This window comes from Talaromyces proteolyticus (assembly GCF_021365285.1).
Source record: "Talaromyces proteolyticus strain PMI_201 chromosome Unknown BGW36scaffold_10, whole genome shotgun sequence".
Lineage (NCBI taxonomy): Eukaryota > Fungi > Ascomycota > Eurotiomycetes > Eurotiales > Trichocomaceae > Talaromyces > Talaromyces proteolyticus.
In genome coordinates this window covers 1,152,784-1,168,729 of record NW_025764286.1, presented here as the reverse complement: position 1 = coordinate 1,168,729, position 15,946 = coordinate 1,152,784, and the positions used below count along the sequence as shown (strand labels likewise).

At 47.0% G+C, this 15,946-nt stretch overlaps 7 protein-coding genes across 7 annotated transcripts; 3 read left to right on the top strand and 4 right to left on the bottom strand.

Moving 5' to 3' along the window:
* Positions 1-690: 690 nt before the first annotated feature.
* Positions 691-2,111, bottom strand: BGW36DRAFT_302377 (uncharacterized protein; the record flags this gene model as incomplete). The annotated part of the gene is made up of 4 exons (XM_046211774.1): positions 691-825; positions 881-1,353; positions 1,405-1,519; positions 1,581-2,111. 4 exons carry the CDS (start codon positions 2,109-2,111, stop codon positions 691-693), a joined length of 1,254 nt encoding a protein of 417 aa, XP_046068878.1.
* Positions 2,112-3,248: 1,137 nt separating this feature from the next.
* BGW36DRAFT_31976 (putative regulatory factor Sgt1) lies at positions 3,249-5,302 on the bottom strand. Its single transcript, XM_046212619.1, has 3 exons — positions 4,985-5,302; positions 4,722-4,921; positions 3,249-4,671 (listed from the first exon to the last, which is right to left on the bottom strand). Exons 1-3 carry the CDS (start codon positions 5,247-5,249, stop codon positions 3,334-3,336), a joined length of 1,803 nt encoding a protein of 600 aa, XP_046068877.1. The 5' UTR covers positions 5,250-5,302; the 3' UTR covers positions 3,249-3,333.
* A 148-nt stretch (positions 5,303-5,450) lies between these two features.
* BGW36DRAFT_385672 (putative spindle-pole body protein) lies at positions 5,451-9,756 on the top strand. Its single transcript, XM_046216942.1, has 3 exons — positions 5,451-6,217; positions 6,294-9,142; positions 9,198-9,756. The coding sequence occupies exons 1-3, from the start codon at positions 5,594-5,596 to the stop codon at positions 9,433-9,435; spliced, it is 3,711 nt and encodes a 1,236-aa protein (XP_046068876.1). The 5' UTR covers positions 5,451-5,593; the 3' UTR covers positions 9,436-9,756.
* A 488-nt stretch (positions 9,757-10,244) lies between these two features.
* BGW36DRAFT_302620 (putative vacuolar sorting ATPase Vps4) lies at positions 10,245-11,718 on the bottom strand (the record flags this gene model as incomplete). Its single annotated transcript, XM_046211807.1, has 4 exons — positions 10,245-10,466; positions 10,518-10,968; positions 11,022-11,357; positions 11,426-11,718. 4 exons carry the CDS (start codon positions 11,716-11,718, stop codon positions 10,245-10,247), a joined length of 1,302 nt encoding a protein of 433 aa, XP_046068875.1.
* A 391-nt stretch (positions 11,719-12,109) lies between these two features.
* On the top strand, positions 12,110-12,741 carry BGW36DRAFT_399743 (putative prefoldin subunit 6; the record flags this gene model as incomplete). The annotated part of the gene is made up of 5 exons (XM_046218552.1): positions 12,110-12,170; positions 12,229-12,299; positions 12,381-12,505; positions 12,569-12,629; positions 12,682-12,741. The coding sequence occupies 5 exons, from the start codon at positions 12,110-12,112 to the stop codon at positions 12,739-12,741; spliced, it is 378 nt and encodes a 125-aa protein (XP_046068874.1).
* Positions 12,742-12,876: 135 nt separating this feature from the next.
* BGW36DRAFT_399742 (phosphoglycerate mutase, 2,3-bisphosphoglycerate-independent) lies at positions 12,877-14,616 on the bottom strand (the record flags this gene model as incomplete). Its single annotated transcript, XM_046218551.1, has 4 exons — positions 12,877-13,087; positions 13,144-13,726; positions 13,779-14,516; positions 14,586-14,616. The coding sequence occupies 4 exons, from the start codon at positions 14,614-14,616 to the stop codon at positions 12,877-12,879; spliced, it is 1,563 nt and encodes a 520-aa protein (XP_046068873.1).
* Positions 14,617-15,214: 598 nt separating this feature from the next.
* BGW36DRAFT_264258 (RNA polymerase II transcription mediator complex subunit 9-domain-containing protein) lies at positions 15,215-15,799 on the top strand (the record flags this gene model as incomplete). Its single annotated transcript, XM_046210105.1, has 1 exon — positions 15,215-15,799. A coding segment is annotated over one exon (585 nt), but the record flags the coding sequence as incomplete, so codon positions are not given.
* Between the last annotated feature and the right edge of the window lie 147 nt (positions 15,800-15,946).

Here is a 15,946-nt window from a genome sequence, read left to right as displayed (position 1 = left end):
AGTGTTAGCAACATAGGCTAGGCATAGAAACTGGAGTCGACCTAAGAGTACTCTTCTACATATTAAATCCTGCGCAGGGGTTCACTAGCGTTATAGCGGACTATAGCAGGGTTATCGACACAATTCAGTATTTTACATTCTTACATAGTGGCACAGCGAGTTTTAATATTTCCACATATTGAAAATTATTATATTGTGATTTTATAAGGCAGGGTTAAATATTGAAGTCCAGAAATTTCGATAACATGTTCCAAGACTCCGGATGAGCGTCGAGAGGGTGGTCGCCCTGGTGGTGACCGCTCAAAATAGGGGTCGTGTGCTGGGCAGCGCTGCCTTGTCCACTCTCGAACTCTTGTGTAATACGCCGTGGGGGACTATGGGGGGAGATTGTCGAACCGCGAGGTATTGGGGTAGGAGTAGGCAGGATCTTCTGGAGGGTAACTGTTGCCATGACTGCATCATGCCTGTCTGGACTGTCGTCATAGAGCTGGATTATATAGTTGTCCCTGAAATAGTCGAGGATAAAACCATGTATCTAGGATGAGTGTGAGAGATGGGCCATAGGAGAGAGGGGGGGATGAAGGGGCAACTCATAGCTCTTCTATGATAGCAGGAGACTCGAGTGAATGACCAAGCTGTTTGTTGACTACCATCTCTACGACAGAATATTCGCGAGGCTTTCTGTCACTATCAAAAACTGAAAGATGGTACTCCATCCAATTCAAACCGCTTCTTCTCAGACTTGGATATTTTGGTGATATCGTACGATGTGCCACCGATTGTCTTCCTACCACCTTTAGTGTGATGCTTTGCGTAGGTCTTGAACTGCACCAGTCAAGCATGATTAGTCTCATTCGAATAGATTTCTGAGTTGACGTACTGATTCCTTCCATCCTCTCACTGAATAATCACCATTATCCTTAATGTCATCATCATCGGAATCGGCGTCCACAAAGGACACAAGTCCCCAGGTACCATTCGAAAAATGGATTTTCTTCTTCTTTTTCTTTGGCTGGCCATCAGAAGTTGAGTCCTTCTCAGGCTCCGGCTCAAGAATCTGTTGGTTGCGCTCATGAAACTTATAAGGTCCCTTGATATCGATGCTATTTTCCATCGCAAGTTTCCCAACCTTCGATACCCACTTCGTCTCCCCGTAATGATCACCACTCATGTCGGTCCATGAGCGAGCAAACTCAACGAACATGGCCAAAACAATTGAAATGTTTCTGAGCCCACCGTTCTCAGGCTGATAGGAATTAAGTAGCCGGTGGTCCTTTAACACCTGGAGACTAGTCAAGAGAGCCTTGCCAACGAGGGCAATCGTTTCAGCGACTCCGCGGCAGTCATCGCCATCTAAGAAGATATTTCAGTACAGCGATGGGCGGAACCATTAGCATGACTTACGAAACCATATATCAATGTAGTCCAGCTGTAAAAACATGGAAATACCTTCCAGCTGGGCCCATACAGCATATGGGGATACCGTTCTCCTTGAAATGGTCTTATTGAAGTCTTTGAGCTGTGACATATTAGCAAATATTCTACAAACGTTCTGACCTATCTCCCTGCATTCAGCATACCCAATTGTCAACCACCTCGTTGATGCCGTAGGCGGTGAAATCGTTGTAAATGTACAACCCTTGTGCATCCTGATCACGATTGAAAGCCTGTTTCTTCAACAATTCATACGTGTGCAAGCCTTCCTCTGATACAGCCCAAGTCCATTGGGGAAAATCATTAGCCGGGGCTTTACAAACGCAGTCAGTGCCACACGTATGTTGCTCATCATGCGCCTCACTCTCTTTATCACGGTTCTCTGCTTCAACGTCCCAGTAAGGTCGACAGATTAAAATGAATCTTGGCTCAGTCGCAGTATTCAGCAATGGACGTTCAGTACTGAGAGTGGGACGTGTAAGCACTGACGAAGGTCCTAGATTCGAATGGTTGATTTCATTAGAAATATCGTCTTTGTTTCTTCCACTGGATGCATTCGTAATTGTGGTCTCCCTTGAATCTCTAGTAGCCTCCGCTTTGTTTTTAGAAGATTTTCGGGATGTCGACAATTGAACATCCAGATCAGCTTCGGCTAAAGAGCGCTTTGCTCTCGGCATATTGCTAGATTAATGGATGCTGTGAGCTGTGAGGGTGAACCAGTGGGCAGTGTATGCAGAGGGGTGGACGCGTCAAGCCTGTAATTGCTTTTTGGTTTCATAACGCGTCGCACGCGTCGTCGTCGCCTACTCCATCTTTCTCCGCTACAGTGGCTTTGGCATCTATAGTATATATAATATAATTTCCCGACAGCCAGCGTTCCGACCACTTTGCTTTTTTCTTGCGTTTTCCTGTTTAATATCGAAAGGTCGATAGAAGCTCTACCGTCAACGCGGCAGCTTCGCTTTGCACAAGACTGCCTCATTGTATTCGGTCTATTGAGGATGACAGAGGATCATTAGAGCGCGCAGCCGATATCTGCCAGTGTAGAGAGCGAACGGTTCGGGGTGTGGGGAGGCGTACCGTCCCCCCGAAGCACCCGTGGCGCCTCCAATTCCTCCATGGGGCGCCATCCCCATAAATCGGCCCTGTCAACCTTGGCCTCAGATAGGCTCTTTTATCAGGAATATTAATTTAAGTGAATCTTAATATGTCTAATGATACTTCCAAGTTTGCAAAGCTCGATTAAAGAGGTCAAGTAAGAAACGTAAAAAAATTGATGTCTAGAATTTCAACGACATATTCAGATACTTCTGATGGTCTTTTACGCATAGAAATCCCAAGGTATAGACTACAATTCACTGGCTTACAAGACAACAAGCACCAATAATATTAACTGATACTAACTGTAGTATGCAGTCTGTGGAAGCAGCAGCCTTTGTCATTCAGACTGCTGGTTCTGCGTAAATGGGAATGTATGCTCCCTCCTCATTTGCAGCATGTAACCATTCATTACTCTGTTTCTGAGAGCACTACAGGCAGACAGCGCAGGTGAATTATGCATTTTCCATTGGCTTCGGATGGTCAGGGTTCCTGCAACCCAAAGTCTTTATATAAAGGGGCCCTCGACCTGAATTGCAACAAGTATGGAATGGGTCCAAATCTCGCGGTCTCAAATTTTTCTGAGTACAAGCGGCGGAGCATTCTGGTATACTGACGCCAAATCTTGCCATTTACACGACCCAATAGGACGCACAAGAGTGAGCTCGACTCAGTATTCAATAAGGTCGTACATCAGTTTGATGTGCTTTGCTTATCTCCGCCAAAACAGACCACCGATCAGTCGGAAGTTATATGGCATAGGGGGTTTGAACCCATGTAGGTGTGCAGTGCAGCATTAAATCATTTTCGATCATCCCGAGGCATTTTCATACCCATCATCCCAAGCAGATTGCTACCTGGACCTGGCATGCCGCCCTGGCTTTGCAAGCTCTCCAAGAGGTTATTAGCAAGATTAACATTGATAGAGCGGTCATCGTCCAAATCGTCACCGATTTCCTGCTGCTGTTGCTTTCCTTTTCCTTTCACGGACTTGGGTTGTTTAGCTGCCCCTCGGGGGTCAATGTCTAGAATTCCTGTTGGTCTGAGCTCTGCCTCCATCTGTCGCGATATTTCTTCAATTTTGCTGTGCTCATCATCTGAAGATTCTATCTCTTCAACCTTGCCACTGGTACGTGCTGGCCGAGGCCGTGCTTGAGGGCCGCTGCCCGAAGGCATAGCCATCATTTCTTTCATCATATTTGAAAATTCCTCCTCGTTAAAGGGCAAGTCTTGGTCCTCATCATCGCTGCTAAGATCGTCATCTTCTCCATCATCATCATCATCTGTATCCGAGCCCAAAAGATCTACTCCTTCAAAATTAGCTGAGTCATCGTTGAGGAATTCTTCAAATCGGGCGACAATGCGTTGAAGATTCTCCTGAGCACTTCGGTCGCCAAATGCCCCTGGTTTCGAGCCTCCGCCGGCCCTCCCTTTCAATTCACTGTCAAGATCTTCATAGCTGATATCCATCCACTGTTCGTCATCCTGTTGATGACTCCATTCTTTTTTAATTTCTTCGTCTGTAGGGAGGGTTTCGTCACCAGTGTCGATATCCTCTAGCAAGAGTTTTATTTCTCGTACTATAGGTTTGTCTTGATTTTGCGGATCACTCAAGAGCATTTCAAACCCACACGATATTTTCATCCCGGTTTCTGCTTGGAAATATGTCTCACTATCGTGACTAGAAGGAATCTTATGCTTCCATGTTGCAGGAGCAGGAAAATCTTGGCTCTTTAGTTGAGCATATCCCACCCTAGTAAATTGAACACTGACAGTGACAAGATCATTAGGTGGGAATAATAGACTGTCAGGCCCTTTTGTTTTTAAAGACCGCAAAGCAATAGGGTCGCGAATATAGAAAGCTTCCACCACAGGTGAGATGTAGGCAGGCTTCTGGTGTAAAAGGTATGCAACCTTCCGTGGAACCGTCACAAGTGCTCGATGTAAATTCTCCTCTATCTGTTTGGGATATTTTCGTAGGCGATAAAATGCTTCCTCTTCTATACGAGTCGAGTGCATGAGCCGATCAGGATCCTCGAGAATAATCTTCAATGATTCCTCCAGTGAAATCTTTTCTATCACTTTCTTCTTCTCGTTTTTGGGGTTGATGATGATTAAGCGGCCACAGTTTATCCAAACCTAAGCAACGTGAGCACATTAAACCTCATAGAAAATGTAAGAAACATTACCCTGTTATCCGCTACTGCGGGTTCTAACCACGCTGGCAGACTTGCGGCTGCTTCAATGAGCAGAAATTCACCATCGCTGTCAACCACTCGAACCCACAAGTCTTTGTGTTTCCTCGTTAATTCTCGCAATATATAGACTACAACCCATTCGTCTTCAATCGAGTCACCGAAGCTCGTCCGTCCTTGAAGAAAAGTCCTATCTGGTGTCGGTGATCGAGAATCAGCACCTTGGGAGTTTTCGCAGACATCGAGAATTGACCTACCATTTTGCTTGGTAATCTGAAGGCCAAATCCTTCGCGTTGCCAAATGTAATCTTTCAGCAAATTTTTCCCAATCTCCGAAGCGCTTCTCTGGACTTCCTGAAGGCGAGTGCGCAAGAGGGCCGCTGCATCTGCGGACGCGGGGGTGGGGCTCGATGAAATCAAGTATAACGAGTATTCAATGGCATCGTCCGGGAGCTGGGGTCGAGGAATTGGCCGGAAGGTCGACTTGAACCACGCCAGATCTTCCTCGGACATTGGAGCCATTTTGGTAGCTTGATGAGGAGCTTCGCCACCGTTTCTCTCCAGCAGTGAGTGATATCATCGAGAAAATCGAACGGATAATTAGATATGCCGGACCGTGGCCGCAGAGATCAGCGGCTGTGCTAGTCCACATCAGGCTAAACATCAACATGACGGTACAGCACAACACGCGCGTATCGATTGATGTTTAAACGCTCTTGTATCAACACGCAAAACAATCTCACCGTCAGCATTTGGGCTCTCCAAGACTGCATCCTAGCGATGACTATACTAAGTGTATAGATTATCGGCATTGTGTTTTTCCGTTCTCATCCATATCCCCCCGGGGGATCACTTTGATTTGCGAGATGCCGCTGCCATACATTGACACGCCACGAACCGAAGTCGATGGAAACGCTACATATCTGACAAACGGCTTACGAAGCGCCTATCGTGGAAACTTGTCTGCTTTAGACTCGGTCGAAAATTCTTTTCAGACACCGTCAAAAGATGAAGACATTATCAAGACTCTGGAAGGCGAACGGCGCGTTTCTGACAAACCCAACTTGAATACACCTCGCGCATCCAGCTCGGCAGCTAGAACGACGCGCAATGTACTGTATGACCGACAAAACTTACCAACGGCGGCGGTACCGAAGGGCGAGTTCACACCGATGATGCGAAGCGTGACGCGAAATAACTACCTTCGAAATTTGTCGGCTGTGAAAGCAAGTGCTGCTCCCAAAACCCCGGCATACCTCAGACAAGGAAATCGAAGTAACGGAAACACACCTGGGCTCCCTCAAATCGATACTACCGACCTCTTTGACGAAGGTGCGACTAGCTCTCTAGCTGTTCATGATGTGACACCCTTACCCCAGGTCGCCAGTAGCAGCCCGCAGAGCACCCCTTTGCCATATTTATCGCGAAGCGGGAATGGGCTTCTGTCAGAGAATGATCAAAATATGTTGTCTTTGAAGGAGCAGGAAAATGTAAGACGCTTTTAAGACAACTCCCTTTAAAGAAAAGTGGTTGGACAAACACTAACAACCGAGTTTTGTTTTACAGGCAATTGATAGACTGGACAAAGAGAATTTTGGATTGAAACTGAAAATTTTCTATTTACGAGAGCAACTAGAGAAGGCCGGTCCAGCCTATAACCAGGCAGCGTTAAAGGAAAACACAGAATTGAAAGTGCTCAAAGTTACTCTGCAGAGAGAAATAGCTCGATACAGAAAAAACCTTGTTCATGCAGAACGTGATCTAGAAGCTTACCGACGGCAACTACAGGAGTTGCGCGAAAAAGCCAAAAGAAGACAGGCAGAGGAAAGTGTTCAACGTGAGATGGATTGGATGCGCGAAGAAATTGCAACTAGAGAGACACAAGTCGCCAGTCTTCGAGAGGAGTTGCAAAATGCTAAAGAAAACGAATCAGATGAACTTGGGAGGCTACGGGATGAGATCGAAGATCTTGAAGCGACTCTGCGCGAGAAAGATCGTATCATTGACGAGAAAGATGACGCAATCGATCATCTTAAAGAATCCAACTCCAAAGATGATGATGCTGTAGGTGATTTGGAGGCTGAGCTAGAGCGCGTGAAGCAAAATTTGGAGGAGCTCCAAGGGGATTTAGATCAAGCAAAGGCGAATGCGCAAGAAGCTAGTCAAAGCCAGAGAGTGGCTTTGCAGGAAAAGGAAAAGGCGGAAGAAAACCTCAAGGAGCTTCAAGAAGAAATGGCAAACAAGTCATTTTCTACAAAAGGTCTCAGCCGCCAGCTTGAAGAAAGAACTTCTGAACTTGAAGAAGAAATCCGAAACCTCCGTCAGGAACACCATGAACTGAAAGAGGACTATGCTGCCAAAGAGCGTCGGGAAGAGGTGTTAGAAGGACAACTGCAAGAAGTTCAGGAGGAGCATGTTACTGAGCTGGAAGCTCTCCGCGAAGAAAGTGACAACGCAGAGCGACAGAGTCAGCAATGGCGAACCGAACGAGACGAAGCCTTGAGTCGATTGCAGGTGGTACTTGATGACCTTGACCGCAAGGCTGAGGAGAAAGAACTTCTCCAAACCCGCCATAACACTCTGACAGAAGAATCAGCTAGTTTGCAGAGAGAATTAGCTAATGCACAATCTCTGATTCGCCGCCTCGAACAAGACATAGATGATGAAAAACAGCGCGGCCTTGATAATAACCACGATCTCCGAGCACAGCAAAAAGAGGAAGTGGAACGCTTGCAGGAAGAAATTGAGTCGTTACAACAGGAAATTGAAGACAAAGAAGGTCAATTCGCACTTGAACAAGATCGATGGGAGAGTGAACGACGAACTCTCCAGTGGCAGAAGGAAAGATCCGAAAAAGAAGCTACGGGGTATAAACAGACGGTTGAGAAGCTCCAGGATATTGATGTGACTGCGTCTGGTCGTGAGGCAAAACTTCAGGAAGTTATCGATAGTGAAAAAGACCGACATTTGCAGGAAGAAGCTGTCCTTAGCCGCCAAGTCAAAGAGTTAAATGAAGATGCCGCATCAAAGAGGCAGACAATCAACGATCTGCGAAATGAGTTATTGAAGACTCGTGAAGACCTTCGAGTGAGCCGGCGTGAAGAAGAAGCCTTGAAGGAGAAAATCAAAGCCCTTGAGGACGAGGTCGCGATCGTACAAGCAAGCTTGCGAGAAGAGAAAGAGTATTCAAAAGGGCGAGCTCTTACAAATGCATCTGACCAAGGAGGCCAACTGCAGAAGGTTCTCTCCGAGCGGCAAACACTTAGGGATCAGCTTGCCAATGCGAACGTTGAATTACACAGCCTTCGTGTTTCAACGAAGGAGCTCGAGGCTGAGCGCGATATACTGCAGAAGGAAATCGATCGTATTGGTAGCAAGGCTAGCGGAAGCCTTCCATTTGATCAGGAGAAGATTGATCTTCGAAAAGCCAAGCTTCGACTCGAAAATGAGCTCCAACGACTAGGCTATGAGAAGACTACCCTGCAAGATGCACGGAACTCTCTTGAAACCGAATTAAATGCCGAGCTCGAACGTTCTACGGCAGAAGAAAGACGGCTTTCAAATGAAATACACCAGTTACAGGACAAATTGCATATGATATCTGGTTCCCGAGACCGAGAGTTGGCTCAAGCAAAGAGCAAGGTGCAGAGTTTAGAGAGAAGGATATTGGATCTGGAAAACATGCTGGAGAAACAGGAACCAATCCATGTGGATGTTTCAACAGTTGGTGTGGACATCTCCGTACTTCGCCAAAATCTTGAGGAGGCACGGAAAAAAGAGAAGACACTAACCGAACGTGAAACGCATCATCGAAAGACCACTCGAGAGCTAAAAAAGAGAATTTCGGAACTAGAACAAGAACTTCATGAGGCTCAATTGAAGAAATTGGATGTTCGATCTCCTGAGAAGTCACCATCTGGTAAACTTCAAGAGGAACTCCGATCATTGCGCAAGAAGCTGACAGACGCACACAAAAATGTCAACGAACTCCAGCTGAGGAATCGGGAATTAGAGCGCGGAGTGATTGGAGAGGAAGACCGAAAAGATCTTCATGAATTGCTGAAGTCATCAACACTCGAAGCAGAGTCGCTCGCATTGAAACTTTCTGAGCGAGATGCCCGAGTCAGCGAACTCAAAGCATCTCTTCGACGAATCCGCGAAGAACGCGCTTCTGCTTTCAAGGAGGTGGATAGAGCCAACCATGAGTGCCAAGCTCTCCAAGACCGCTACGATCAGCTTGTCGAGGACCAGGCTGGTAGGGCTGATAATAAGGGTCGGCATGAGAAGGAACTTCGCGGCCTCGGAAAAGAAATCATCTGGCTCAAAGCAAGATTGAAGCGAGAAGAGAAATTCCGTAAGGATCTCGCATGGAGTAAGGGCTTGATGGAGCTTGGAGAGCGGATTCGCGTTGCTTGGTATGTCATCTTTCCCTATCACAACTAACAAAATCTTATGCTGATCAACTACTAGCAACGAGGCTGATCTCCGTATGATCGCACAAATGGGGATTAAGGCGCCTGAGTCGAGTAAGCTACACGATGCTCGCCGTAAGCTTCGAACCGCAGGTCTTATGGTCGTGGCAACCATCAGAATGCAACGCATGACTCAGGAATGGCGTTGGGCACGGAAAGTCGGCGAAGGACTTCACCGCGCCAAGAACGAACTGATACGAAAAAGAGATAATCAAAAATCTGCTAAACGGAAGTGATAGTCTGAATTAGACAAGTTCTTATGCGTTGGTGTTTGGGTGCAGGTTTCTGTTGGTTCTTTTTTTGTGCTGTTGCGTCATGATTCCCAAGGCCCGTTTTTGCTCCTCTTCTCTTTACTTTTTTTCTTTGGCCAGGATGCATTTTTTGGTTGTGTTTTCACTGTCAATGATGATATCAATGAAGGGGCATGATGAATTGTATATAGCTTTCAAGTGGGCGTGAATGTTCATTTTTATCGGTATGGCGTTTAGAAACATGTTGCATTTCTACATGAATCGGAAACCTTTGAGAGTTTGGAAATAATGCCTTTGTAGTTTCACGTTAAAACATCGAGTTTGGGTGTATACAATTTCGGCTGTATCTATTAACTTCATTTTATTTGATAAAATTTCAAGGGTTTGACACTTGACCTTCTGTGGCAGAAACATTCCAATGTCAAGAGGTTATCAATGAGATATATGTATGTATTCATCAAGGATCATTTGTATTTGCAATGATTATAGGGACAATCGAAATCGTCTCAGAGAAGGCATAGATCATGGAAAACAGTAACAAGTGAAATCAGATATGGAACGCCTCGCCAAAAACACCTAACTAAATATAGCGTGAATCATTTTCTGACTTATTGCTAGACACGACAGGGATCAAAATTGAACTCATGGCTATCCGCATCTAATGATTTAGGTTCATTCAATCAATAAACAAAATCTGGCTGCTGCACCTCCATGTTTTTTCATCCAAAAAAAAATGAACTGTAGGTAGTATAACGATGATGATAGATAGAGAATTGTATGTGTATTAATGGTGGTTATGACCCCTCGCTACCAAACTGCTCTGTCCATTCAGCATTCTTCTCAAGGTCGTCTCTACTCACTGTCGGTCGAGAGTTCTGAATGGCTTTGATGAAATCCTTCAGGACCAGAGGTGGCTCGAGGAGCTTCTCAGACTCAATTTCCATCCATGACATTTCTATTGCGCCATTATCGCCCGGTGAGCAGGGGGTGAGCTTTTCAACATCATCAACCACAACCTAAAGCAGGTCAGTAATGCATAAAAGATAGTAGTAACAGCATGTTCATACCTTTTTATAATGTGTAGCTGTTTGGATTTTTCGAATTGGTTGCATCAAAGCATCCTGGACAGCTATGCTAATATCACTGCCCGAATACTCTGCGCTGATCTCTGCCAAGTGCTTGTAGTCGGCTTGTGTCAGGTTACAAGGCGTAGATCCCACTGCCAACATAAACATTTTTTTCCGTGCATTTATATCAGGTAAACTGATGTGAATCCTGCGTTGGAATCGTCTTCGGATGGCGGCATCTAATTGCCACGGGATGTTTGTTGCTCCTAGAATCAATACTCCTTTGGAGTCTTTGCCAACTCCGTCCATTTGAACCAAAAGCTCAGTCTTTATTCTCCGAGACGCTTCTGATTCGCCTTCTCCACGTGGTCCACATAAGGCATCGACTTCATCGATGAAGATAATTGCGGGCTTGTTTTCTCGGGCCATGTTGAATAATTGCTTGACAAGTCTGCAGCACCTTGCGTCAGCCTAGCCTTGGTCGAATACTCATCTTGTACTAACCTCTCACTTTCTCCCATCCATTTGGAAACCAAGTCGCTACTGCTAACGCTGAAGAATGTGCTATTTGCTTCCGTAGCAACTGCTTTGGCAAGGTACGACTTTCCTGTTCCTGGAGGACCATACAACAATATACCTTTCCACGGCTGTCGCTTACCGGTGAATAAATGAGGAAACTTGATTGGCAATATAACGGCTTCTTTCAGGGCATCTTTGGCGTTTTCTAAACCAGCGACATCCTCCCATTTAACATTAGGCTTCTCAGATAAGATCGCCCCTTGTAAAGCACCTCGTAGCTTCTTGGCCTCTGCGTCTTCACTTTCGTCGTCGTCCTTTCCACTAAATATGTCATATATCCTTGTCAGTATCCTGATCTCTTCGTCCGCGTCAAAACTGAGGAAACAAACCTTTTTCCGCTCCCATTTGCCACTTTCCCATTCGCGCCAACAGCGCTGGGTTTCTTTTTGTCGCTATTCGCTAAATGGTTCTTCAACTTCTCTGCGCGGTCCATGTATTCCGCTGCCTTCGACCTGATCATCTCCTTGGACTTGGGATTCTTCTCCCACTTGAGTGCGAGCATGAACAACTCCAGTGCGGAGTAGTACGTCTGATAAGCCTTCTCATATTCGCCGGCATTATCATGTTCGATGGCCTTTTTGACCGTGTCGATGGCTCGGCTTAGGAAATCCGTATTGCTCATCTTGAGCCTCTTTGCGGGAGAGGAGAGAGTGCCAGAAACGCTTTTGCAAAGGCAGCGCGAGTCGGGGAGAGGCACGTCGAGTGTGGGGTTGCCAACTCGGTATGATAACCGCCTGGTCGGTGGTGCAATTGGAAATTGGTTATATATCTGGCGGGGTTCGGAGGAGGTCTGCAATAGGGACGGTGATATCTTCAGAAGGTTCGTTTATTCCCAGCACGTATGGCCAAGAAAGGTGGTGGAGGAGGAGGAGCGTTGTTTATGTTTATCGATGCCTGCCAGCAGACTGCAGCAAGGCGGGAGGGAACTGCCCCGCTAGCGCCAAATGTACAAGACGTCAGCGAGCAAATCCCCCATCCCACCATTCACTCCCCCCCAGGCCAGCGCAGACCCAATGGAGGCGGCCCAGCAAAAGCTCCAGACTCTGTCGGAGGACTACCAGAAGCTTCAGACAGGTAGGTGCGACTCCGTGGTTGCTCGTTTTGCCGGTCATCTAAACCGCTTGTCCTGCAGAACTAGAAAGCATTGTTGAGGCGCGACAGAAGCTCGAATCACAGCACCAAGAAAACAAGAGCGTACAGCAGGTGCGTTTGGCAGAAACCCATTCATATACGCATTGTTTTCACACTTTATTAAATCCATCTAATTCTTGTCTCGCGGCTTAGGAATTTGCCTCCCTCGACGACGATGCGAACATTTACAAGCTTGTCGGTCCAGTTCTGCTGAAGCAGGAAAAATCAGAAGCTACCATGGCTGTCGATGGTCGCATAGAGTTTATTGAAAAGGAGATGTCAGTATTATAATACTACATATGGGCATACCGACGATATTACGGAGTTGACGATTGAAACAGTAAACGAATAGAAACGCAGATCCAAGATATCAACAATAAAAGCGACAAGAGAAGGACAGAGGTAAGCTTTATTCGTGGTTTTTCTTTGTGCTTTGCTAATAAATTATCTTCAGATCGTTCAATTACAATCACAAATGCAACAGCAAACGGCGGCTGCTTCAGCCAGCGCTTAGGCGTCGTACTCGATCGTGGGAAATGGTGTTATATTGCACAAAACATATATAACGAATGAAAAAATAACATTCTCTTGCTTGCGACTAACGCTCTATTCTCTGTATATGTAGAAGACATCAAAATATAGTGGTTATCTATGACTTGATAAGGAGACTGCGGCTGCTCATCTCTTCTGGCTGCTCAATACCCATGGCCTCCAGGATAGTCGGGGCAACATCTCCCAATACACCGTCCTCTTTCTTCAAGCTCCAACCCTCAGGAGCATTGGCCATGACAAACGGAACTTTGTTGGTAGTATGTGAAGTCTTGGGTTTGCCCTTCTCGTTGAGCATTTCTTCCGCGTTTCTAAATCTCCTAGTCAGTACATTCAATCATTTATGATTCTGCAACATCACACTTACCCATGGTCAGATGTGACAAAGAGGATGTATCCATCCTTCTTGCAAGCCTCAAAGATACGGCCAATAGCCTTGTCGGTTTCGGCAACACCTACGATGGCCGCCTCATAAACACCGGTGTGACCGACCATATCTGGGGGGGCAAAATTGTTCATGACGAAATCAAATTTGCCCTCGCCAATGCGCTCAGCAACCTTCTCTCCAACGGCAGCAGCGCTCATTTTAGGCTCGAGATCATAGGTGGCAACTCTGGGGGAAGGGATCATATCCCGCTCTTCTCCAGGGAATTGCTTTTCGACACCACCGTTAAAGAAGAAGGTAACGTGGGCGTACTTTTCAGTCTCTGCGATGTGGCTTTGCTTCACTCCCTGCTTTCCAAGCCATTCAGCCAAGACGTTGCCCATATGTTGTGGGGGGAAAGCAACGGGGAAGGTATAGTCAGTTTTGTACTGGGTCATGGTAGTGATGTGGATGTCCTTGGGATATGGAAAGTCTGGTTTTGGGGAGCGGTCGAAGTCACCTAGCAACTGGGTGATTTCACGGACACGGTCAGAACGGTAGTTGAAAAAAAAGAGAGTATCTCCGTCTGTGCTCCGGATGATTAGCTTTTGTTTTCACAGTATCGTCTGATATCTCACCTTGCACTCGGTTTTCTTTGCCGCCGAAAATGATGGGCTTCAAGAATTCGTCCGTCTCGCCCTTATCATACCGTTCGTTGATAGTCTTGACTGCGTCACTGCTTTCCTCGCCCTCGCCAACAACCACACCTTTCAAAGCCACCTCAACTCGATCCCAGCGCTTGTCGCGGTCCATGGCGTAGTAACGACCAACAACAGTGCCAAGCTCGCCCACTCCAAGTTCTTTGGTCTTATCCAATAGCTCCTGCATGTATGTTGCGCTGCTCTTGGGATCGGTATCTCGGCCATCGCCGAAGAAGTGAATGATCACCTTGGGTACTCCGATCTCCTTAGCGACCCGGAGGAGCCCATACAAGTGTTTGTTCTGCGAGTGGACACCGCCGTCGGAAATGAGACCGAGGAAATGCAAGCGCCCATTACCATCTTTAGCGCGCTGGAAGGACCTTTTAACGTTCTCGATCTGGTTCAACTTGCCAGTCTTGAGGGTTTGGTCGATGCGAACACTGTCTTGCCAGACAACGCGGCCAGCACCAATGTTTAAGTGGCCGACCTCGCTGTTTCCCATCAGACCTTCTGGCAGACCAACAGCGAGAGAAGAAGCGTCAAGCTCTGTGTATCCTTGCGCGACCTTGGCGCTGGGGTCGGCAAAGGACGACATCACCGGCGTCTCTGCGGCGGCGATCGCATCTCCCTCTGGAGGAGAACTGGGACCAGGGATACCCCAACCGTCAATGACGACTTGAGAAAGGAAATCAATTAGCTACATGTCGTAGATTTTGGATATGGGAAGAATATAAGCAAGCGTACTCAATGCGACTTTGTGGTCAACCTTGGCCATGGCGGATCTCTTCGGACAAGAAGTATATAATGTCAGAGGAATAGTGGTCTATCAATTGACCTTTAGCACTGTTTCTAATGTCGTTCCTCGAAACAGTCTAGAAGATATCGATTGAAGTAAGCAACAAAAGATAGCAGATATATTGAAGTCAAAGAAAAGAAAAAAAGCAGCGATTGGAGGGGCGATCGAGGGGCATTCAGACCGGAGCCCGTTTTGGCACGACCCGCGCTGCCAGGTGAAAAACGACCGACGTCAGAGCTGGCCGAGCTCTTTTCCGTTCTGTCCTCGCTCGCCCGGTCGTTTGTTGCGCAACGCATGTGCTGATCTTACCGAGCTGCCGATATCATCGATATCATTAGAGATCTATTAATACATATACTTGCCTTATATTTAGCCCCTCTTCCATCTATTTCACCAGGCGCCTGGGCCGTTACCAGCGCGTGTCAACTCCTGGACAAGCGCAGGTCGCTTCTCAGAGCATGCTTTGAAAAGCAGAAAACTTCTGTCAACACCCATCGCTCTGATCATTGACTACATTATCTAAATTTCATTCTGCGCTGTTTAGCTCTTTTGAACACACCCCTATCAACATCATCCCATGGCGTCCAAGTCTCCGGTTTCTGCCGCATCGCAGCAGAAAGCCTCCTCTAATACACCCGATGCAGCTCCGAGCACGAACCCGACATCTCCGCATTCACTCGCGTTCCCGAGCCCCCAAACCTTTGATTTCCTCCCTCCATTACACGCCTTGCTATTGCGACTGCTATCGTCTACCTCGACATCAACAGCCAACAACCAGCCGGCCACAGGCGGCGGCGATGCTTCGACTGGAACCGTAACCGTCGCAGGCGGCGGAGATCAGGGTCAAACTCAACAGCAACAGCAGAAGGTGGTCGAGCAGCAAGCAAATGGTGGCTCGTCTAGTCAGACTATAAGTCATCCAGCAGCGGGCGATTCAGGCTTGCTCGGCACCAGTACAGCAGTGCTTCCTCCTCTCGAGGCTAAGAACCTCCCGACAGCCGCCAGTGCGATAAAAATTCGTATCCAGAAAGCTCGCGCGGTCGTTGAGAATATGCCTGACGTGGAGCGATCGGTCGATGAGCAGGCGCAGGAGATAGATGAGCTACAGAAACGGATTGAGAAGTTGAAATCGGTCATCGCGGACTTTGGCCGTAGGGCGAGTAGTAAAGAGAATGATGAGATGGATACGAGGGTATAACGGGGTCAACTTTGGATGATGTTTAGACCAAATAGTACTGGAAATACGCAGTACTCCAGAACTAGTGACACGCAAAGGTCCTAGTTGACTCTCGCTTCTCGAAACAGATCA